The following is a 23692-nucleotide window of genomic DNA, read 5'->3' on the forward strand; positions in this document are numbered from 1 at the left end:
TCGCAAGATCTTATGAACTGTCACAAATAATTGTGATATTTCTTCTTCAAAGGGAACAGAGCTACTTTCTGAATCTATTAAAACACATTTATTTTCGGTGTTGAGCTCTCGCTAAGCAAATATATCAAATCAAAATATAAAAGAATTAGCATGAACGATTTATTAAAGAGATGTGGAATAACGTTGGTATTGGTATTCATTGATTTTTACGTCATCTTATTATGAAAGCTTCTAAAACCAATTCCACCTCTCTTCGAGAAACTGTTCAGTAATTCTATCTTTTTACGTTTGAATTGGCAAAGTGACTTTGTTCCTCACTAAACTTTATAAAGACTACATATGAAGTTACATGATGGATGAGTGAACAAAATGAAATGAGTAAAAGATATTCAAGAAATCATTCTGTGATAGGCGTAGTGTTTTTTAAAGATTAGCGAAAATCGTTGGAAGATCCGTTTGTTGTGTCCGTCATTACTTTCTGAATGCACATGAAAAAAAAATCGAAGAAAAGCAAGACAGCGGGTCAGCGGACTCTCACCGTTGCCTTAGAATCGTTAAAACGGCATTATAATTAACCCTTTCACTACTTATATATTTAACAACAATCTATTACCAAAGCAATCATACAACGGTACCAGTGAATTTTTATGCGTTGTTCGTGTTATCAAACTTTATTTCGTTATCTATGAACAATCAAATTTTGCTTTTAACAGAAGTATGTTATTTTCGAGCATGAAAGGGTTAATAAATCCCTCAGCCGGTGATTCGATGTCGACAGCATGCAATGCTGTTCTCTAAATGAAATCGCGCTAATGACGAGACAAAAAAATCGAAAAAGAGAAGAAAAAAAAGAAAAAAATAGGATTTCTCACCGCTGATCGCGTTTTTTGGGCATATTCTCTCTGTATTTTTCGATGATTTTAATTTTAACTTTCGATGTGCAATGTTTATCGCGCGAAAAAGTATAAAGTATATGAAAAAGTAAGCATAAATTATATAAAATAAAAATGAATAATTAACGCTTAAATAAAGACGTCAGAAGCACCGTGTTTTGAAAAAATGCAAGCGTGCTAGAGTCGCATTGGAGTGATCTGTTTCTTTGTTGAAGCTGCAAGGACTCTAATGACGTTCCCTGTTACAGATTGACTCATATCATTGATCAATGATGATAGATGATTAAAAAAAAACTATAAAATATCAATGTATACTGTATATTACTATCTACAAATTTTCTATAAATGTTATATATATATAAATGCATATATATGTATGTTGACATAAACTCTAACGGACCAGATGTTTATATATTATTATAAATACAAAAAAATTACCGGAAATAAGAATATTTATCTATAAGCGCGAGAAAATATAACAAGCTTGACTCTTTGTTTCTCCTCCAGAAGTAAAGATCGACCGGTTCACGATAAAATGCACACACGTTTTCGCTCGTGCATGTTTCGTAAATAAAATATCCAACAATATAATCCATAGTTGTCTTCGACGACACTAACGAAAGATCTCAATCAATTCGGACGAAAGAATCGCGCAGTCCTTTCGGCAAAGGAAAAAAAAGATATAAAATACAATATGTCATACATAAGGACGGCTAAGCTCCCTTGTTGTTTAGAATAAGCGTTTTTTACTTTTCGCACGGGCTTGACTTCTCATTTGTTGTCAACGCGCGTATCTGCGCTTGTGCGCATCACTGTACCATAAAGAGTTGTTGAGCGCAGGAAAAAAATATGAAGGATACATGAATAATAAAAAGGGTTCCTTGTGATCGATTCGCTCGACAGAGAGAATCTGCGTTATATTTCCTTATATAGCTAATACGTACGAGTCGAGATAAATCATTGGGAAGAAAAGGGTATATAATAATAATATGAGTACACACGCAAAATATTATAAGACACGCCATGTACACGCAGAGAAATGGGCGCTGATGCATACATATTACCCACACACTATACATACACATACCAACACGTTTAGGATAAAGAGAGAGAGAGAGAGAGAGAGAGAGAGAGAGAGGGAGAGAGATGTGACGTATAAAGTTTACATTGGAGCCGACATCAACGTAACGAATAAGAAAGAAACTTATATAAAAGGACGCACATTCCTACACGCGTTTTATGGGCAATAAAGAAGCAAAGCGCATCTTAGCACTCCGAAACAAGGCAAATAACAAAACGCTAAACTATAAAAAGAGTAAAAAAAAGTAATTATGTAAAGAATGCAAATTCAATCGTACTTCTCGTTGGAACTCTCGTGTAGATTTTGTATGGATTGTAGCGTTGAAAATAAAATCTGATTTTCAAATACATACGGCCAGACACCACTTGTTGCGCACTTTATATACTATATATTGTTTGGATGTATAGTCGAGTGCATAGACTCGGCGTGTTGTCTTTATATTACATTCGCATATACTACTTACCACTCTAGCACCCTGGTTTTAGTTATTTACTTTCTCACCCTGACATACTCAGAGACAGCAGCATTATGATTTCATTGATTTTTAATTTCACTTACTATTTATTTACATTGCTTTCGATTGAGCAAAAAGAAAAAAGTGGACTTTCAAAGAATCGAGCATCCGCAAACACTGCCAGGACTGGACTGAGAGCTTCCTATATAGTTGGAAAGAAATCCGCTTCGTTGATTTGTTTGTCACTTTGAGTGCATAGATATATCATAGCAATATAGTGAAACGCGTCAAGCTTCGCCACGCCAGTATAGTATATAGAAAAACAATCCACCTGCAAACATCACCCCCACATATTTTGATACACAGCATACAAGAGTATAAAGTAAAAGTCGACAGCACTCTAACTCTGACCCAATCTCTCTTCTATTTTCTTCTCTCCACTCGTGACCCCTGGTCGACGTCGTTCTGTTGCAATCCATGAAACTCTCGCACAAACGACAAAACGAACACAGCCAACGCCTGTGAGCTTGACGCCAGGCCCGAGAGACGACAGCTACGGCACATCGGTAGACAGTCCTACGCCGCCGTATCAGCAACAGCAGCAACAGCCAAAGCCGCGCAAGTCGGCCCTCGTCAGCTCGACCAGCCTACCGCCGCAGCCGAGCCCGCCGACGAGCACCTGTTCCGTATCCTCCCAGACCCTTCCCTCCCCGAAGAAGAAGCGCGGCATCAGCTTCGCGAGTCTGCCTTCGCCCTACCGGTCCAAGTCCTCGAGCAGCGGCGACGTCTCGCAGTCCGGTCGAGCTGGCACCGGCTACAGGGTCAGCCCGACTCCGGAGCAGTGTACCCTCAGCTCGGGCTCGCCGCGCTTCAAGCTACCTCCCACACCCCTGACCAGTCCCGACATGACGATCGTCGGCGAGGTGCACGGCCCCGGCGAGGGCTGCCCCGATAACGCCGCGGCTGATACTGCCTACCTTACTAGACGACAGATCGCACGCTCTGTCGTCCCTGAGACTTACCGAGGTTTTGGTACTACTAGGTTTGAGGTGGGTGCAAGCAGCATGACAATCTCCGTGGCTCGGTTAATCCACAGCTTATACGTACTTATATTACAGTTGGCGTGGATCGATCGACGCGGAGCACTAATCACTTAGATGTTATTAACTTTATTTCTTAGTTGATATCTGCACTTTTGATTATTATTATTATTATTATTATTATTATTATTATTATTATTTACGTAGAGACTAACACTTTATTATTTCTGGATAGTAGACTATCTTTGGTTCTTACTTTTACTAATTTTCGCACAGATTATTATAACGTTGAATTTTCTCTATAATAATTCTTTAACCTAAACTTTCCTTTGATTGCACAAGTATGATATTAATTTTGTAGTTAGAAATATTATTATTATTTATTATTGTTTTTATTATTATTATTCTATTCTATTGTGTACTTCATTTTCATCCGTTTCATATTCATTTATTGACAAACAGCCGCCGTCAACTCCATCGCCGACACCAGCACCGGCCAAACTGTCGGTTAGCGACAGAAAGCGGCTGTTCGAGAATGCCATGGAGGAACATTTGAAGCCTTCTCCAAAACCAGGTAAATTTGTTGACGAAAAGTATTACCCTACATTTCTTCTCGAGCAAATCAATGACGCCATACCGCAATCGTGTGTTTAGACAAAGTCTTTAGCTTCTTGAGCCAGGACGAAGTGGAAAAATTGAAGCAAGAAGAGGAAAAAAAAATCGCAACCCTTACGAGAGACGAATTGAAATCCTGGGCGCAGATGGACGAAAACGAAGGTTTGGACGACGAAGAACCCATAGAAGAGCAGGACAACAGGAGACCAAAGTATGCTTTGTTTACTTGCAGCAGTAGTAGAAGAAAAGAATTAGCGCTAAATAATATTTTTATGTAATTTGCAGTAGTCGATTGAGCTCGCGAACGGGGATTTCGACTCTTCAAAATGTACCTAGTATAGTAAGGACAGCAAAAGCCGAACGACGACTCAAAGAAAGAATGATTCAAGAGGTAACGTTTGTCTTTGAAAACGCGAGGATAAAAACATTGTACAAAAACTAAAATTAACTTTCGATTTTTAGGGTCTGCTTTCCGATGAAGATGATGAGAGCCACTTGACACCCGCTGAACAGAGAGCCCTTCGGGCAGAGAAAAGGGCAGCCTGGAGGCAAGCTCGATTGAAATCTCTCGAACAAGTATGTCGTTATCTTAATAACTATTAAAACCTTTTTGAAATGTTTTCACTCAAATTTCATTATATTCTTAATTAATACGTAATTATTTGCTGAAGGACGCTCTGCAAGCACAGTTAGTGATAAAGAAAATGAGCGAGATGATGGATACGTCGGCAAAGTTGGAAAGCGCAAAAGATAATGTGGATCACACTGAACCAGCACCTGAAGGGGAGAAAGTGACGGAGGTAAGTCAATTGTATCTTGGAACGCCACAAACATGATTTTCAAACAATGACGTCTTCCCCTTTTGGGTAATCAATTAACAATGGGCCATTGAATCGAAAATATAACTCCCCATAATCTCAGTACTAATATTTCGTTTTATTGTGTCTTGGCTAACAATTAAGAGTATACATTTAAAGAAAATGTTAATATATAATGAACGGACTGAAGTGAAGAAAAGAAAACGAATTAATAACCTCTGTTATGTATGGATATCATTTTGGGATACTAATTTAATAACCTGTGATCGGTTTTTCCTTTTTTTTCTTTGGCCCCGTGTCAAACATCCACACGTACAAATATCAACAACAACAACCGCAATGACAACGGCAAACTGCAGTTTGCTACATTAAGGCCGTCTAGCGCGGATTTCCCAAAGCTTGCTGTACGCAGCAAGCTGGGTCCTTCCAAAGCTGTGCGCGAGTCCGAGAAAATAGTCGACGAAAAAGTGACTCGGCGCACCGAGGAGTACGTTGACGAGGCGACCGGCGAGCGCCGCGTACGAACAGTCGAATACGTCGAGAAGCTGATCGAACGCGAGGTACACCTTCACGACGATCCTGATGAACAAAAACAAATCACGCACTTTGTTTGAATATCCCCTGTATATCAGTGATTGAACCCTTCAATTGTTCTGTATCGCACCATTTCCGGTTTTTGATTGTTCATTTGTGTGTGTGTGTGTGTGTGTGTGTGTGTGTGTGTGTGTGTGTATACATACATAGATGGTCACGCATTCGGTGCTAAGCTTCGTTGTTTAATCACCAACAGTGGTATAAATATGATTACGCTCTGTTAGAAAGCTTTTTTTTATTCGCCTTGAGTTTTATTTAGATTATTAATCAAAAAGTATGAAGAGGTAGTTTTCTATCAGAGCGAATCCTAGAGCCGCATCAACAATAGTACATTACGCTACGTGAGACTTAAATGGTTCTTTTTTACACGGCGCAGTTAGCACCCGAGCGTAGCGAGGGCGCTAAGCGCCGTGTAAAACTGAACCATTTAAGTCAAGAGTATCGTATAAAATTTTAGTCTCGCCTATTCGTGACTAAAGTAGTCCTTATTTGCACCGTGAGGTTAGCGCAGGAGCGTAGCAAGTGTGATAAACACGGTGCAAAAAAGGACTACTTTAGTCACAGATAGGCGTGACTTAACAGCGGATTTTAGCCACACTGTGCTATAAGCAATCTTGTTTGAACATTTTCAGTGTATATATCTTTCAATGCGCAATCATCGCTCGTGAAACATTGCAAACACAAAAATCACAGCTATACAAACGTGCGCGCGTGCTACACAATGCGTATATGGTTACATACCACAACTGTTATACTATAAGACCACTCTGCATGAAGCATGTTTTTTTTTCGAAAAAAAAATCGATAACAAAATCACGGGTAATCTGGTATGTATGGTATTAGAGTGCTAACTGTGTTCATTACTTATTGCAAGCTTCCGAAATTTTCGCCTGGAATGCAAGCCACACTTTTCAACAAACATTGACAATCTCTTCTAATTGCAGCGGTACGACATAACATTTTCATGACTTTGGCACCTAGTAGCTTTATGTATCATTCTCACTAGTTTCAACCATCAATCACATTAATTTCCCTCACAATTTCCATAAATTACACCTTACACTTTGAGATTAATTTATTTTTTATAGATCACAAATTAAATTTAGTTAGTTTTTAATTCTTTAAGATGATGAAAGAGTAATATCATCATGAAATAGTTTTACACATATTTTGTAATTTTTTTTTTTTTAATTTGTTAATCACAGCTATATTTTACACTCTAGATACCTATTTGCAAAGTAGAATCTCCTTGACTTTGATGCACCCTCAAAGCAAACGTACTAATTATATTCAATAAATAATAGGTTGAAACGCTTCGCGAGAAGATCATCTCTCTGGAACTGAGCAATCCTGAGGAGGAGCTAGAGAGTGTAACGGGCACAGGGGCTAGCGACGCAGAGAGTGAAAGCGAAGAGCCATCAAGTTCAGCCGTCGACACTCCAAGTACTGAACAAAGTGAGAGTACCTTCGCCGACGCCGTAAGCATTGTCCAAGCAACCAGCCAACAGACGATCTCACCGTCCACAACGATGACGACGACAATTACCGAAGACAATAACGGCGTTGAGAACAAAAACGATGATGAAGAGGACGCAAGCACGGAGCAGAACAACGCCTCCTCCGCGACGGGTAACAACAACAACAAGAAAAAGAAGCGGAAACGCTCGAAGAAGGGTCGTCACTGATCATAAAACGACCACCACCGAGTATTAAAGAGATAAAGGAAGAGATAATCGCCAATCCGCCCCTCCTCTACGAAGAGTATTCGTCTTTTATTTTTAATCATTAATGCGTTGTACTCTTTAAAACGACTCCTCATGCTTGACGCAGTGGAGTGTAAAAGAGCTTATACATACGTCCGATATATATATATATATATATATATATATATATATTGCACTTTCTATCCTGCCATTAAGTATTTACGATCTTAGCGGGTATTATAGTCTTTAAAAAAAAACAGACGATGAAAATGTGGGACGATCATTAATTTGTCAAATCAAAATGAAAGTATTTTCTACTCGATGTTTAAGTATACGTCTATATGTGATAAGTGCGAATCGGATGTAAACATTCCTTTTATCCTCGGTGTCGCGCCCGCCTCAGGCATATATTCATGTACGACTAGTTGGCTCGTTTATAATCATGACTCGAATTTTTTTTTCGTTTACTTTCTATTTCTTTTTAAGACACTTTATAAACACACGTGCAGCAAAGATTTTTCTTAATTCAATCATGTAGTATAACACGTTGGTGAAAACAACAACAACAATAATAATGATAATAATAATAATCATAATCATAAAAATAATAATTATAGTAGTAATAATAATAACAATAGATAAAAGAACAGGAAGGTGTAAAGTTATTTTGCTTTTGTCAGCTTGAGGGATTAAGGTGAGAAAATACGCTTCAGAAAGCTTGAGCCTTTTTTGCTACAAGCTTATTTTACAATTGTTGTTTTATAACCTTGCATTGCTATCTTTCATTCTTACACGTTTCTTGTTTTTTCAAGATATTTTTATTAAAAAATTATGGCAGGACTGCAAAATACTTTTATCTTTTAACGTAAGAAAATTCGGTACTACTTATTTGCAAAGTCATTAGTTAGATAGATAAAAAAACTTACGGTGTTATATTATGTGTTTTATTTCACATAATTGGCTATAGAGAAATAAAGTGTAAATTATATTTTACAGTTGAGTAGTTAGAATATAAAAAGTTTTTAATAAAATTGTAGGTTTTTTACGCGCTTATTGTCACACGTTTTTAGTGTATTCTATTTATTTTATCTAATCGTTAGAAAATCATCGAAATGATTTTGATTTTCTTCGTTCACATTTTTTGTTGGATAGTAGCATTATCGTGCAGGCGTCATTCTAATTTCAGCAATAAAAAATGAAATGCAAATATTGTTACTGCTTGCGTAATGTGGGACCAATATCTCAAAAGGACATAGGTCAAACGCAAAACTTCATTCCTGCTCTTTTTTATGATATACTTAGTATAATATTATGCATTTCCTCTCTTCTTTGCTGTGGATAAAATTCAAAATTTTAAATAATAACCTAATGTCAATACACGCTCGCAATGATCCTTCAAGTATGTATAAATGTAAGCGTGAATAATAAGCTACAAAAAGAATTGACAAGTATGATAGTTTTCTGGAGATATTTCTGATAAAGAATCCAAACGAATGCTTATGTATGCTACAAAACAAAAATTAATCTACATGGTAATTAACTAGCCTGTCGACTGAATCTCAAGAACGAACGAATGATAGAATTTTTACGAGGTGTATTTTCATTTGTCAACATCTGTTTACCTTAGTTTATAATGTTAATATGATGCGCTCAGATTTTGTTTATCCGATCAGTTGAGATGATTTTCTTTTTCTTTTTTATAAAAAATAAATGCAAAGATTTATATGAAAAAATATTGATTAATATTGTCTATTTACTATTCAATCAACACGACAGCTTTGATATGCGACTGATAAGCGAGCGACGATGTAAGAATTTGTTGTTGAATTAGAAGTGTTTAAGTATTTAGATTGAAAAGCATATATTTATTACAAACAACTGTATTCTTTACTAAGCAATATTTATACGTTTTATAATCCTACACATGTGTATTTGTAAGGAAAACTTATGCAGATAAACATACATTTATTTTAAAAGAAAAAGACTTTGTTATCTTAAAACATTACTTTATTTTAGTTAGAGTAACTTTTGCTTTTTTTTGATTCTGCAAATTTAAGTATAGGTGGTTTAGAAACTATCATGAAATTATTTTTTGGGTGCTAGTATTCCTTCTAATTGAGTCTGAAAAAAATATAAATTTTTAGTTTTAGTAAGGACAAAATCGTGTATTCAGACAATAACGAAATACCTTTAGTTGTTGATTCGTCTTTTTCAAAAATTGTATCTCCTCCATATGTTTTTTCTCTTCTGCTTCTCGTAGTTCAGCTGCTCTTCGTTCAGCTTGATCAAATTTCTGTTTTAATTCTGCTACTGTTCTTTCCAACTCTGATTTTTGCAGGCGTAGCTCCTCTGCAGCAGCTATCAAATCTTCTTTACCTTGTTCTGCCTGTGATACTTTCTTTAAGTAAGTATTTAGTTTATAACATGGTAAAACCAGTAATAATTTTAAAATTTACTTGTAGAGCCTTGCGCATTCCGAAAGCTATACTGCTTTGATAAAGTGTCTGATAGGCAGCCATAGTCATTTGAATTTCATCTCTTATTCGAAGAAGCAGTAAACCGCGTTCTGCACAATTTATTGTAACTTGTCGTATTATTTCATCTGTAAATGACAAAATATCAACTATAAAATGATTCATAAGTTATATTAGTTCGTGATTGATTAGGCTGACATTATTTTAAATATAAATATACCAAAACACTGCGTGTATAGTTCTCTTCTAACAGGACAAATTCCAGTTTCTCGGGCTTGACGGTGTTGCAGTTTCATGTCTAATTGTTCTTGCAGATTAATAACATCTAATCTAGTCGCTGGTGTACTTGAAATCTACTTGTATACAACTGTTAGTACACTTCTTGTTATATTAATTTATTAGAAAATTCCGTTATTTAGCATACCTGCTGTTTCCAAATTTGACCATCCTCCTCCCATTCTTTTGGTGGCAGAATACCATTCAATATTTCAATAGTTTCTTTTCGAATATCAGCAGTTAATGTAGTAGGTTGTACTTTACATGCAGCACTGCCAGTTTTACTTGTAGACGGTTCTTTAGTCTTATAATTAAAAACAAATTTCATAAGTCTTTTTTCAATTAAAATACTATCAAGGAAAAATACGTTATAAAATAAATAAAAACCTTTTCTGGTCGAGTAGTAACCAACATTGGATTATCATACTTTACTAAAGTATCCACTGAAGGGATCATTCTTTCAGGTATTGCAGTAGCCATAATTATAAACTATGTAGTAATAAAAAATAATTATTATAGCATATACAAAAAGAACGAAATGAAAAATCCTTGATAAAAAATTACTCTTCCACTGCTTGTCTGAAGTTCTAGGTTGAAATAAACAAGCTCCTGTTGCTAAGGAAAGTTATATTGATAAAACTTATAAACTCAGCGTGTATATATGTATAAAATCAAAACTATAGGTATTCACAAAGATCAAATATTAATTAATTTTTATAAATGAACCAATTTCAACAGAGAATCTTTTGTATGTTGTACTATTAATAAAGAACTTCAAATTATAACATAATAAAAAAAAAAATATGATGAAATGATAAAACAGTATATTTATATAAATTGTGTTACTATTATTATTTTAAAAAATCTGAAAATTATCACAATTTTAACCATAGTTATTTTTTGTTCTTTTTACAGTACAAACATCATTCAAGCAAAATATAAAATAATTAAAATTATAAAATTCTTAATATTCTATATAATAACAATTCATAACCCATACGTTGTCATATAAAATGTATAATACAAAAATGTAATATTTTTCCAAAGATGCAATTACATAAAAATACAACTTTAAAGTTCTACATGCTTTTGCATTATTTTGGCCTCAATATCTCTATGGAGTTTTTCAACATTACTAGCATGCCTTTTAATATGAGTTTCACTGGAAATATTGTGTTGATAATCTTTTCCTTGTCTTGCTGCTTCTAGTGCTGCTTCAGTATGAAGATGACGAAGTTTTAATAATCTTGTTTCATAATGCATAAGTTCTTCCTATAAATCAGAATTAGTCAACATTTAAAAATAACTCAATCATATGTTAAACACTAAGAAGACACCAAATAAATGTTTCATACTTTTAAAGAAGCCAATTCTGCGGGAGAAAATCTAGCTTCAACTGCCATCCTCCAAAGACCTTGAACTTTAGGTTCAACAAATTCCCTGTGTTTAGGTCCTTTAGCTGTTATTCCTTCTAAGTGATCGTATCCACTTCTAACATCTAAATGTTTTTTCCTAATAAGAAAAGTATACATGTTAATAAGTATTACAAATACTGTATCATTTATAGCATTCTAAACTATAACTGAATATCTTACTTAAGCAAATTGGCTTTGCCCAAGTAGTCTTTTTTTTTTCCTGGAACTTCATTGTCAATTTCCTCTTCGTTTTCCAAAGCATTTAAAATGTCAGGTTTCTCATGAAGACTGTCTACAATGTGATAAATATAGATTTCTCAGTATATTTTAGGCTACCATAGTTTGTAGGTAGAAAACGTATAAGATTAAGAAAAAACTTACTCTCATGTTTATCTGGATCTCCATCTTCAATTTCTGATAGCAAACTCATATACTCATCTATTTTGTCTTGATGGTGATTAAATTCTTCTTTTAATGCCTCTAATTCTTCATCTAAAAAGTGTTTGGAAATTTTACGTATTATGTTTAAAAAATATACGTGTGAAAACTAAATGCTAAGCAGAATGGTAAAAAATATTCTTACGGCTAAATCCCCCTCTTTCAGCTTTGGCCCACAACTTATTTAATCGTTTATCTTTAAACACTTCTTTAATGACACGGCTTGCAGATACATCTTTAAACGGCTTAGGTTTTTTCAAATACTCAGGATCAGTAACTTCTTCAAAATGTTCGAGCAAATCATATGTACTCATGATGCCTAATGTATTAAATGACAGAGGTTATAAAAATCATATTTGAAATTTATTATACGTAAAGATAATAAATTGATTTACCAATGAGTTTTTTTCTCAATCTGGCTTCCTCTAAACCATTTTCATCTTTACCGTCAGATTTGTAATGTTTGTAAGCTATTTCTTCCTTATCTTGAATTTTTAGATCACTAAATATAGATTGTAATTTAGGATCAGTTAATCTCTGAAAAAAGAAGTGTAAACACGTGATTTAAAAATTATTACTATATTTTAAAATTATTAAACACTTATAAAATTGATAATTACATACATGTTTTGCTTTGGTCCAAACTAAATTCAATTTGTGCATACGAAAAGGCTTGTCGAGTTCTCTCAGAGCTTTTATATTACTAGGTTGTGAAAAATCTGTTTTAGGTTTAGCTTTATTCGCTTCTTTTGAGTATTTGTTTAATCCTTCAGAATAACTAACTATAAACAATGTTATAAACAAACTAATCAGACTAATTCTCTTTAGGGAAGACATGGTTAAAACAGTTTAATTTGTTTAGTTGTCAGATCTTTAGATTTCCAGACTTCAAGTAGCGATATCTGCTTCGTTGTCAATTTTGACGATAGGATTTTGAAATCCCCGTTCGCGTGACTTTTTTTACATGTGTGTTGGATCCACGTTGAATCAGTACTATTGCTATAAGTATATATGAGCGGGGTGTGTATGTTCGCCATCCGCGCCACGGCGCCCTCTTTCGATGTCCAATTTTGTCTACCAGCGCGCTACAAGCGGCGGTTTTAGAAGTAGGCGCAGTTATAATATCACAGTATCACAGAAACGAGTCAAGAGTGGGGGTAAAAACGAAACGAACCACGTCTCTGATCTGTCTTGCTCCGAACCGTCAGATAGGTGAATAGGTGATCGAGTTATACATGGTACGCTGCGATAATATACAAGCGAAAAATGGATGCGCTTCGAGGTTATGGAAGCAGCGACGACAATAACAGTGAAGATGAAAGCATAGAAGTAAAGCCGGTAGTACCTGAAATTAAAAGTGAAACAGACGAACCAAAAAGTGATGAAGTTTCCACTGAAAGTCCACCCAAATCCATTGAATTTTTGTCTACTTTGGCATTGAAAATATGTGCGGCGCCAGAGGTGGTAGGAACGGTAAGAACTAATTTTGAAAAATTTTCTAATTTTAACAGTTTTTTGTGCGTTTTACGTTTAAATTATGCTGACAAGTAATCATGTAATCATGCATTTATGTATTCATATTAAAAAAAATAATTACAGGGCACAGAATTATGTGTGCAACACATTGACTCTACCACAAAAGAATTGACCTTCAACCCAAAATTTCACGAGCTCTTTGCTCCTGAAGTTGGTCCTGAAAATCCATTCAAGACAGAACAACAAAAAGCTCCAAAAAATACGCTCTCCGGATATGTGGAAAAGGCACATATAAGTGAATTTCAATTCGAGAATCAAAGGAGGACGTTTGCTAGTTACGGTAAAGATATTTTTCAAATAAAAATCTATTACTATTTATTAATTTAAATTAATAAATGTTCATAAATTTATCAAGGTTATGCATTGGATCCAACTGTTGACGGAAGTGCGGAGGAAGGAAAAGTATTAATAGGAGCACTTGAAGCAGCTGAAGAAACTGGTGGAAAGACTGTTTTTGAAAATACAGCTATTCGACCTGCCGACAAAAGAAAAAGAAATAGAAATGATGATCCTACAGATATTACTGGATTTTTAGGTCCTTGGGGAGGTTTCGTGGACGAAAAACGTGTAATTAAGCCTAGCGACGAGGAAGCTGCAGAGTTAGAAGAAATATTAGCTAAAAGAAACAAAAGAGGAAAGCAAACAGATGATAAACCGCTTGAAGAGAAGACTGTTTTGCACAGTAAATATAATATAAATATACATTATTGTTCTTTTTATATAACGATTTTTCAATTAGTATTTACAATAAAATTTATTTTCAGTCAAAGATAGCGTTGACTACCAGGGAAGATCTTTCCTTCATGCTCCACAAGATGTTGGAGTTAATCTCAGATCTGACTCACCACCTGAAAGATGCTTCCTACCTAAAGCACAGATTCATACATGGGAAGGACACACGAAAGGCATTTCTCAAATTAGGTGGTTCCCTGTTACTGCTCATCTTTTATTATCATGTAGTATGGACTGCAGAGTTAAACTGTGGGAAGTATACAAGGAAAGAAGATGTATTAGAACGTATTATGGTCATCGTCAAGCGGTAAGAGACGTAAGTTTTGACAATGACGGAAAAAAATTCCTGTCGGCCGGCTATGATCGGTATGTTAAGTTATGGGACACTGAAACTGGCGCGTGTGTATCGAGATTTACTAGTCGTAAAGTACCCTACTGTGCGAAATTTAATCCAGATCCAGATAAGCAACATCTCTTTGTTGCTGGTACAAGTGATAAGAAAATTATTTGCGTAAGTAATTCAACAAACGTAAAAATAACGCATGCATTACACAAATAAAAACGTTCTAAATTGTTATATTATATTCATTACAGTGGGACATAAGATCTGGAGAAATAATTCAAGAATATGACAGGCATTTAGGAGCTGTAAATACAATTACGTTCGTCGATGAAAATCGACGATTTGTGACGACGTCAGACGACAAGAGTTTGAGGGTGTGGGAGTGGTAAGATTATTTTTAATCATTCATTTTTACAGATTTTCAACTTTGTTAATTTCGTGTTTTTAAATGTTTTCGCTATTATTTTTCAATAGGGACATTCCAGTGGACATGAAGTATATCGCAGATCCCACGATGCACTCCATGCCGGCGGTCACGCCATCGCCTAATCAAAAGTGGTTGGCTTGTCAAAGTATGGACAACAAGATTGTCATATTCTCTGCCTTAAATAGATTTAAAATGAATCGCAAAAAAACTTTTACTGGACATATGGTTGCCGGGTATGCCTGTGGAATTGACTTTTCTCCTGATATGAGGTAAATAGTCGTTTTAACTACTTATCAAAAATAAAGTGTAATCTGTCAATAAATTTCACTAAATACTAAAATAAAATAATTTTTCGTCTTTCAGTTATCTGGTATCGGGAGATGCAGATGGAAAATGTTACGTGTGGGATTGGAAGACGACTAAACTGTACAAAAAATGGAAAGCCCACGATAATGTATGTATTTCTACGTTGTGGCATCCGCATGAACCATCCCGACTTGCTACAGCAGGTTGGGATGGAAAAATCAAGTATTGGGATTAATTCTGTACATAAATAAGTTCATAGGTAATAAAATAATATTTTTATTTTAACAATAATTCTCATTTCTTTATTTAACTATTTCCGTTGATCTATTATATATTTTGAAAATCAAAACCGATTGTAAAAAGTAGAGAAATAATGCTCGTTTTAGTACGTTGACGTTACAGAATTCAACATCGCTATAATTTTCGAAAAATCTACTTTGTCCTACGAAAGATTGCAAAACGGCTTCTATTTCTCACGAATATAACATATAACAAACAATCACACTTTGCAGACGTACATACATACAACCGCATACGAATAATATATGTGTCAAAATCCGGTTTTAAACATTAAATAAAAAACTAAAACTTACGAAATCCGAAAGAATTCACAGTTTTTATATTATACATATCTTATCTCACTTCGAATTGCACTTTTCGGTTGTGTTTCTGTTGGCTCTACCTACAATCACGTTTCTATTATGAAAAATTGTTCAAAAGAAATCATTCTTCAATGATTACAATAGTATTTACGAAAAATACGTTATTGAATGATAAATATAACATCTTAATGACATTGTAAAACCGATTTTAGTAGCGTTGGCGCATAGAGATATATCAAATAGTTTTGTATGAGTTTCGCTTTTCGCGTGCGACTAATGAAAAGTAAAAGCAATAAATACGGGTAATCAATAATTAATTAAATTACATCGAAAATCCTATAAGAATGTGTAATATCTGTTTGTACTTCTTCATTTGTGGTAGAGTTGAAGTAAGCATTTACATTTGCGTAGGAATTCGATTACGAAGATAAGCTAAGATTTCTTCGGTCCCTTTCATTAGAGTTGCCTGCCTCGGCTGCTTGAAGCAATTTCCGCTTAGAGACAGCATTCTGTAAAACATTGACGATTTTATTGGTATTTTATCGATTATCTATTTGCCCGGGGTTTATAGGTAGTTCTTCCATAGCTCGTTTGAAACATTATTACGACAGTGGATTGTTGTATTCTAAGTATTATCATCAGACTTATCGGGGATATTTGCGGTTCAGTATATGGAAGAACTACCCAACAGTCAAAATGTATATTTACAAAACTCGAAAGTTAGGGTGTTTTTTTATTTTATATAATTATTCAATTGGATCGATGATTGATGGCTGTTGGCGTGTGTATGTGTGTGTGTGTGCGTGTGTGTGTGTGTGTGTGTGTATATATTTATAGATTATTGAAGCGCACACATTTCTTACCTCCGACACAATGCTTGTTCTTGAGCTACGTTTCGGGAATGTCAGTAAATGCAGATAAGCATGTGTTTCTTTTATGATTTCATTGTATGTACTTATGCGATTTTTATACTCAGGGTGAGACTATAATGAAAGTAAAAGTAAACGCTTAAAGTATAATGTCTGCAACAAAGTCAAAGCAGCCTAATGAAAAGAGAACAAAAATGTAATTAGAAATAAAAAGCGTAGAATTTCGAAAAAAGAAAAATTTTAATAAAAATGCAATGTAAAGAGGCAAATGCGCGAGTAGGTGATGTGCGATCAACGTGAAAAATGTAGGTCCTCGTTAAACATCGTTCGCTAAATGATATCATGCACATAGCATTATTATTGCAGTATATACATATAGCCACCGAGAGCCTATATAATTGCTCGATTACGCAACGAATCGAATTAGGAGACGGCACATATACTGGCTCGTATAATGTTACCTTAAATTCTTGAGGTTTCCAAGTTCCGGTGGAACATATCCAATGTTATTGTTAGAAAGATCTAGATGCGCTAGTCGCTTGAGATTACTTAAGGCTGGCACATTGATGCACGACATCTTATTGTCGTTTGCGATCAGGATTTCCAAACCCGCTATTTCGTATATACACTCCGGCATCTCCTCGAATCTGCAATACATTCGAAATGATCGTTACCGTTTCAAATTGTCCGAGTCATTGTTTTTGCGCGCATACTTGTTGAAAGAGATGTTTATCTCGACCAAGAGCCGCAACTGGCTGAGGCTGGCGGGCAGCGAGGTCAGGAGGTTTTTGCTCAGGTCCAGGTACCGTAGCCTCTCGAGACTTTCTCCGAGCCACTCGGGCAGCTCGGCGAGCAGGTTGTACGACAGTTTCAGATCCGTCGTGCTCGTCACCTTCGACATCGCATCGGTCAGCACTTGCAGCTTGTTTCTACTTAGGTCTACGCAGGTCACTTCGGCTTCTTTGGCATTTTCGAAAAGCTCGTCGGGAACCTCCGCTAGGTTCTGCCCGACCAGGCTCAACAGCTTGGCGTTTCTCATTGTGTACCTATGACGATCAAATATAGACGATCTCGATAAGAGACTTTTGTCGCACGGCTATATCTGATTCCGAGAGCGTAAAAATTCGGACTCACTTGTCAGGGTAGCTGTTGGCACTGCAGACGCGCAGAGGCGAGTTCGACGTCTCGGTGTTCGTCGGATTGATGGTCTGTCGGAGATGCTTCATGATTCGGGGCGTTCCGCACGACACTATGTCCCGACGAATGTTCCTCACTTTGTTTCCGTCGATAGCGAAGTTTTGCAGATTTGGCATCACACCCACACAGCCTGGTATCCTGGGAAAGTGAAAATCGTCGCGTTTTACTCGTAGAACATATAATGGAAGCTTGTTATTCACTTTCCGCTTTCAACGATACACTCACTCAGAAATATTGTTGTAAGATAGATCCAACTGCTCGACGTTGATCAGCATAATGATTTCTTCTGGTATGACCTCGATCTCGTTGTTGCTCAGGTTGAGGATCTTGAGTTGGCCCAGGCTCTCAAGACAGTTGACGTCTATTTCGGTAATACTGTTGTGAGAGAGGCATAGCTCGTGCAACGAGGTGCAGCCGTTTACGTCTGGAAAACTCGACAGGTTGTTCATGTGGAAATCGAGCCTCTCGATTTTGCGCAACTCGCCCAGAGGGTGAACGACTTCCAGACGGTTGTTGCTCACGTCGAGCTTTTTCAAAGCTGGGAAGGATAAAAAATGCTTTGATGGTTAAAAATAGAATACTGATTTATAAAACTAATCGATAAACGGATAGTACAGCGCAGCAAATTTAGATTAAACATAAAAAAAAATGAAAAGAAACTCGTATAACAAAGCATGAGGCTATAATAAATGACATGTTCGGCCTTGCGAGCTATGTACAAAGAGAAATCGGACAAACCTCTCATGCTCATTACATCCGGTGGAAGTTCTTTTAATTTATTGTGATTTAAATCCAGAGCGATTAAGCGAACCAAATAGCCCAGTCCGGCGGGCAGGCTCGTCAGTTCGTTGGATGACAAATTCTGAAAAAAAAAAAAAAAAAAAAAAAACTATCACTCGATCGAATGCATCCTCTCGCGTAATGTTATGATCGAATTTTCATGTACGAACCAGGTACTCGAGCATCACCAAGTCCCCGATCGCAGGACTCAACTCTTTGATCAGGTTCGATTTTAAATCGAGGCATCGCAATTCCGCGAGACTGAAAAACTTGCACGGCAGAGTCCGCAGCTTGTTCGACGACAGATTGAGCTTTCTCAGTTTCGTCAAGCTGCCTATTTCTTCGGGCAGCGATTCCAACAAATTGTCGTGTATCTGTAAAGAATATATGCGACAAATTATTTACTGCTCTTTGATCAAAGTTGAAGATCGATATAAACGCACGTCTAAATTGACTAGATCTCCTAGATACTTGACGTCTTCGCTCAACTTGGTCAAGCTGTTTGAACTTAAATCCAACGACTTCAGCGGCTCGTACTCCCACCATTTGTTCTGATTGTCGGAATTACGTAGGTCGACTTGCAAATCCTTCAATTCCTCCTCGGTCAGCTCGTTTATAGTCCACACTCTGTCGGGTACTGCAAAGAGAAATTGTTCTTACATGTCTAGATCTAACATAATTCGATCGATGTTATACACACGCGACAAGGTAGACGAAAATCCATAAATAATTGAACGAGGATGTCAATCTTGGCAATTAACATCAATGATGCGAATATATATATATATATATATATATCGATTAGCTACATCGATACCGGTTTTATCGCTTTAAATAGAAGTAAAACCGCACGGAACTACAGGAGTAACTGATTAGAAAAACTGCCGCGGCGCGTTCGGTTCAAATAAGTGTGTGCCGCGATCTCGTTTTATATTTCACATATTATCGTTTATGGAAACTTGCTTTCTACCACTGCGACTATAGCCCGGCGGGACATAGCGCGTCGGTGTTAAGTAAGAGTATCACTCGAGCGTGTGCCGGAATACAGAAATCGGCATTATACCAATAGTCTTATCTTTTCAACAACTTTTACATATCAACGTTTTGATAACAACAATATCGTCATAGTCGATCTCGCTATCGCAGAGCTATAACGAACGGTATAAATAACTGTCGTATACCAGTAATAGATCTATACGTAGTATTACTACCAAAAAAGTAAGTGACACACTCAGCAAGTTATTCCCTACGGGCGCGAATCTAATTATAGTTCGCTCGCGAGAATCGCGTTAGCACATATAGCGAAAAAAGCCAAAGCCTTGGTGTAGAATTTTTAATTACCCGCCAATGTCCCAACAGCCAGTAGCCATCGCGGCAGAGTTAGTATATATATATGTCCAGAGACGCGGACTTCTGGCGATGAGCCCAATGATAACAGTGCGCGACTTTAAAAATACCCGTATTCGTGATTTTTCAGCGAGTTGTCCAACTTTTCGGTGCGTCGGTCTGTAGTATTATTTTCCAACTCGTTTGTTTCAACAAATTCGCGCAATGTTTTGACTTAACTTATACTTTGTCTAATGCTAAAATACATCCCAGTGAGTCGATTTCAAAATCACGACCTCGCAAGCTCCGTTAATTTTTCAACGATTTCTCAAGTGTGCTCTTGTAACTGGTATACCTACAGCGCTTCGCAAACACACGCCTATACATATATATAGTACTATATTATAAGGTCTTTGTTTACACTCGGCCAGCTCGACCTTACGCAACGCGGGAATCGTAAAAGTTTAACGATATCTCTCCCGTAGAAACCCCGCGAAAAAAAGAAATAAAGAACGCCGAAAGCTCCCCTAGTTCGCGCGCGCGCGTATATATATATCATATGTAATACATGATAATCGCACACACGCATAGGGGGGAAAACAGAAGGGCGCGAGAGCCGTCTATAATAATTCATAAAAAATTCAAATCACCTGAGGAGAGAGCCCTCGAGGAGAGACAGAGCTTTCCCGTCTTTCTGGCGGTGAGCACGATATCCATCGAGAGCTCGGAGTTATCGTCATTTTTCGTGCGCTGTCTGAACACGCATAGATTATTGATTTTCCTCTTGCTCGCAGCCTTCATCTTTCAGCCGGGCATCTCTCTCGCGCGGCGCGCTAGACACAACCCTGTGTATCACGAACCACCAGTGGGCTGCAGAAGACGCACGAAGGGCCGAGGAAATGAGAACTAGGTGTGCGGCACATCAGCTGCGGCTGTAGGTCGCGGCCCCGCGTGTCCCGTCTATATGACACGCTCGTGTGTCCGCGCAGCACTTTGTCGGTACTACACCGCGCGACGTCTCGCTCGCGAGCTTTCGCGAGACTAAAAAAGCTATACTCCGTTTTTCGTGTAAAAAACGCGCAGAACTAGGCGCGCGCGCGCGCGCGCTCTGTTATGTCAGCGGGAGCAGATAACGCGCATGTGCGGCCTGTTGTGGTGAGGTATTGTATGTAGTGCTGCAGCTGGTGTTGTGGGACGCGCACGGCGCACTTTTGCCATTACTCGCAATTGCGCGCACTTAAATATACAGATAGCCGTGTGGCTGCAGCGAGACTACTGTCACTGCGCGAGCACTAGCCTCAGGAGAGCTCGACTGATGGGGGGTATAGGTGCAGTGCTGCATATTGCGGTCGGGGGGAGACACACATCGCGCGCAGCCCCTTATACGCTTTTTCGACGCCTTTGGCGATGATGATGATGATGATAACGAGATTGGATGAGATGAGGAGTTGTTGTAAGATTTTGACGAAATGGACCGAGAGGTGATGCAGCAGTTGCTTGGGTGGATTTGATATTTTGAATTAGAGCTTGCGAGCATGTTCTTCTTATGATTTTCGAATTTATATATACTCTACATACGAAGATCTTGTTGTGTTTCACTGTGAATTAGTATAGACGCATTGATTTTCGTTTTACTGTAGAACAGGAAGTATATAGGTGTGTAATTGGAGTATGTATGGACAGGTAACACGCCCTTGTTGCGCGGCATACTATGGAAAGAATATGTCAATGCAGGCGCGCTACTTGTTCTTTCAATGGGTCACGCGCGCGTGTATTTGTTAACGGCTATATATAAAGAGCTTTTAACGAGACCCCCTTTTTCGCCTACCCAACTTTGACCAATTCAATATCCGATTCATGCGGACGAAGTTATTTTTAATTCAAGCTTATGATTTTCGACGCTGCGAAGAAATTCATTACTTTATATTACTGAACTTCATGTTAACAATTAAGTCTACAGTTGTTCATTTGTCAATGTGACAAGCGAAAAGCTTTCATCGCCTGCAAAGATTTTTCAATTGTTATATTCAAATAATACTAACATCATCAATTTGCAATTAATAAAATAATAGTTATGTTTATAAACCGTTACTCCCACAGTTCTACTGTCTGTGTCCCACCAAAATTCGTAATTCTCACAAATTACAGTAATTCACCTGTAGACGGCGCCACAATGCAAGGACTATCTAAGCCTCAGTGTGTGGTTTATGCTGTAAAGTACAAACACGGTATTATTTAGAGTAGCTATTTAGCGTTTTCCGCAGCTTTTGCGGTCGGCTTACGTTATTTTCTTGAGTGATATTTACAAAATTCATAAAACACAATGCCGTACGCTAATCAACCGACGGTGCACATTTCCGAATTGACGGAGGAGAATATAAAGTTTCAGGTGGAAGATACCGAACTCAGGTAACCTATTTCAATAACTATATAATGAATATATTTCGTCGTGAATTTATTGTCGTTTATAGTTTGAAGCTGCTTTTGTAAACGAAACTTGTTTTTTTACAGTGTAGCAAACAGCATGAGACGAGTGTTTATAGCGGAAACCCCTACAATGGCAATTGATTGGGTACAGATAGAAGCTAACTCAACAGTACTTAGTGATGAATTTTTAGCTCACAGAATTGGCATGATCCCTTTGATAAGTGACGAAGTATGTTTTTTCTTCATTATCAGATTATATGAATTCTCTTATGCCATAATTGTCAACTAAAGGAATATTTTTCATGCAGGTTGTGGACAGAATCCAGTATACAAGGGATTGCCAATGTATGGACTTTTGCCCGGAGTGCTGTGTTGAATTTACTTTGGATGTCAAATGTTCAGATGAAACAACAAGGCACGTCACTACAGCTGATCTGAAATCTAGCGAGCAGAGAGTAGTACCAGTAACATCTAAGCACCGTGACGATGATGCAAATGAATATGGAGAGACAGATGGTAATTCATTTCAATGTATGTTTTTTTTATTATCATCACTGTTACACAATTGATAACAATATATTTTGCTTCAATTTCAGAAATCTTGATTGTAAAATTACGTAAAGGACAAGAATTAAAACTAAGAGCATACGCAAAGAAAGGTTTTGGCAAAGAACATGCAAAATGGAATCCAACAGCAGGAGTCAGCTTTGAATATGATCCAGACAATTCCATGAGACATACATTGTTCCCAAAGCCTGATGAATGGCCGAAATCGGAATATAGTGAATTAGAGGATGGCCAAGGTAAGTGCTAAAAATATGCACACAGTTTATGATTTATATCATTTAATTTAATTTTTAATGCTTTGCATTATCTGTAGATGAAGCACCATTCAACTGGGAAGCCAAACCAAACAAATATTTCTTCAATGTAGAAAGCAGTGGTGCCTTGAAGCCAGAAAATATTGTTATGATGGGAATTGCAGCATTAAAAAACAAATTGTCCAATTTGCAAACCCAACTGAGTCATGAAGTGCAAAATGATGCTCTCAGTATTCATCATTAGTTGACATTTATTAATTTTATAAATAATTAATATGATATTTTGTATAAATAAATTCATTCCATATATATATATTGTCTTTTTCTTGAAAAACTATATAACAATATAGGTGTGAACAAGAAGCTAAAAATAAAAGTTAGTTAATTTGCGATAAAAATATTCATACTTGCTGTGTTTATTTTTTTTTCTCGTGAATTTCATGGAAACAATCATTTTTATCGTACGTGAAAACGTGCCTCGTGCCTCTGTTAGCGGCCATCTTCCTATTAGGCTGACCGTTTCTG

At 36.9% G+C, this 23692-nt stretch overlaps 6 protein-coding genes across 22 annotated transcripts in view; 3 read left to right on the plus strand and 3 right to left on the minus strand.

The window, feature by feature from the left end:
* LOC100119411 (protein lap4) overlaps window positions 1-9180 on the plus strand; it is a 56524-nt gene extending 47344 nt beyond the window's left edge. For 9 of the 15 annotated variants that reach the window (XM_008207242.3, XM_016985205.2, XM_032599738.1 and 6 more), the window contains 8 exons: window positions 2941-3477; window positions 3931-4042; window positions 4123-4294; window positions 4369-4474; window positions 4546-4659; window positions 4755-4883; window positions 5261-5461; window positions 6800-9180. In XM_008207242.3, coding sequence (XP_008205464.1) covers window positions 2941-3477; window positions 3931-4042; window positions 4123-4294; window positions 4369-4474; window positions 4546-4659; window positions 4755-4883; window positions 5261-5461; window positions 6800-7180 — 1752 coding nt within the window. In that variant the 3' untranslated portion in view covers window positions 7181-9180. The remainder of the gene's footprint in view (window positions 1-2940; window positions 3478-3930; window positions 4043-4122; window positions 4295-4368; window positions 4475-4545; window positions 4660-4754; window positions 4884-5260; window positions 5462-6799) is intronic. The other 6 variants (XM_016985206.2, XM_032599740.1, XM_032599744.1 and 3 more) reach the window with 3 other exon arrangements.
* Window positions 8892-10789, minus strand: LOC100119377 (axonemal dynein light intermediate polypeptide 1). 3 transcript variants are annotated; one of them, XM_008207237.3, is made up of 7 exons: window positions 10513-10682; window positions 10336-10437; window positions 10097-10252; window positions 9893-10025; window positions 9655-9800; window positions 9387-9596; window positions 9188-9319 (listed from the first exon to the last, which is right to left on the minus strand). In XM_008207237.3, exons 2-7 carry the CDS (start codon window positions 10426-10428, stop codon window positions 9284-9286), a joined length of 774 nt encoding a protein of 257 aa, XP_008205459.1. In that variant the 5' UTR covers window positions 10429-10437; window positions 10513-10682; the 3' UTR covers window positions 9188-9283. The 3 variants fall into 3 exon arrangements, with proteins under 3 accessions (XP_001603164.2, XP_008205459.1, XP_032455646.1); XM_032599755.1 differs by having other exon boundaries at window positions 9191-9319; window positions 9387-9584; window positions 10513-10543; XM_001603114.4 differs by having other exon boundaries at window positions 8892-9319; window positions 10336-10789.
* On the minus strand, window positions 10776-13061 carry LOC100119341 (alpha-2-macroglobulin receptor-associated protein). Its single transcript, XM_016985208.2, has 8 exons — window positions 12976-13061; window positions 12426-12886; window positions 12197-12338; window positions 11947-12120; window positions 11745-11855; window positions 11544-11655; window positions 11304-11460; window positions 10776-11220 (listed from the first exon to the last, which is right to left on the minus strand). The coding sequence occupies exons 2-8, from the start codon at window positions 12636-12638 to the stop codon at window positions 11020-11022; spliced, it is 1110 nt and encodes a 369-aa protein (XP_016840697.1). The 5' UTR covers window positions 12639-12886; window positions 12976-13061; the 3' UTR covers window positions 10776-11019.
* LOC100117917 (pre-mRNA-processing factor 17) lies at window positions 12949-15436 on the plus strand. The gene is made up of 7 exons (XM_001600995.4): window positions 12949-13274; window positions 13401-13617; window positions 13693-14019; window positions 14102-14580; window positions 14664-14797; window positions 14887-15108; window positions 15203-15436. Exons 1-7 carry the CDS (start codon window positions 13068-13070, stop codon window positions 15378-15380), a joined length of 1764 nt encoding a protein of 587 aa, XP_001601045.1. The 5' UTR covers window positions 12949-13067; the 3' UTR covers window positions 15381-15436.
* LOC100119312 (leucine-rich repeat-containing protein 40) lies at window positions 15402-21233 on the minus strand. The gene is made up of 9 exons (XM_016985207.3): window positions 20570-21233; window positions 19037-19230; window positions 18764-18967; window positions 18552-18675; window positions 18039-18351; window positions 17751-17951; window positions 17330-17662; window positions 17078-17263; window positions 15402-16256 (listed from the first exon to the last, which is right to left on the minus strand). The coding sequence occupies exons 1-9, from the start codon at window positions 20718-20720 to the stop codon at window positions 16145-16147; spliced, it is 1818 nt and encodes a 605-aa protein (XP_016840696.1). The 5' UTR covers window positions 20721-21233; the 3' UTR covers window positions 15402-16144.
* LOC100119282 (DNA-directed RNA polymerase II subunit RPB3) lies at window positions 21101-23483 on the plus strand. Its single transcript, XM_008207236.4, has 5 exons — window positions 21101-22328; window positions 22431-22575; window positions 22655-22862; window positions 22943-23149; window positions 23227-23483. The coding sequence occupies exons 1-5, from the start codon at window positions 22243-22245 to the stop codon at window positions 23409-23411; spliced, it is 831 nt and encodes a 276-aa protein (XP_008205458.1). The 5' UTR covers window positions 21101-22242; the 3' UTR covers window positions 23412-23483.
* Window positions 23484-23692: the final 209 nt, after the last annotated feature.

Source organism: Nasonia vitripennis, chromosome 4 (assembly GCF_009193385.2).
Source record: "Nasonia vitripennis strain AsymCx chromosome 4, Nvit_psr_1.1, whole genome shotgun sequence".
NCBI lineage: Eukaryota > Metazoa > Arthropoda > Insecta > Hymenoptera > Pteromalidae > Nasonia > Nasonia vitripennis.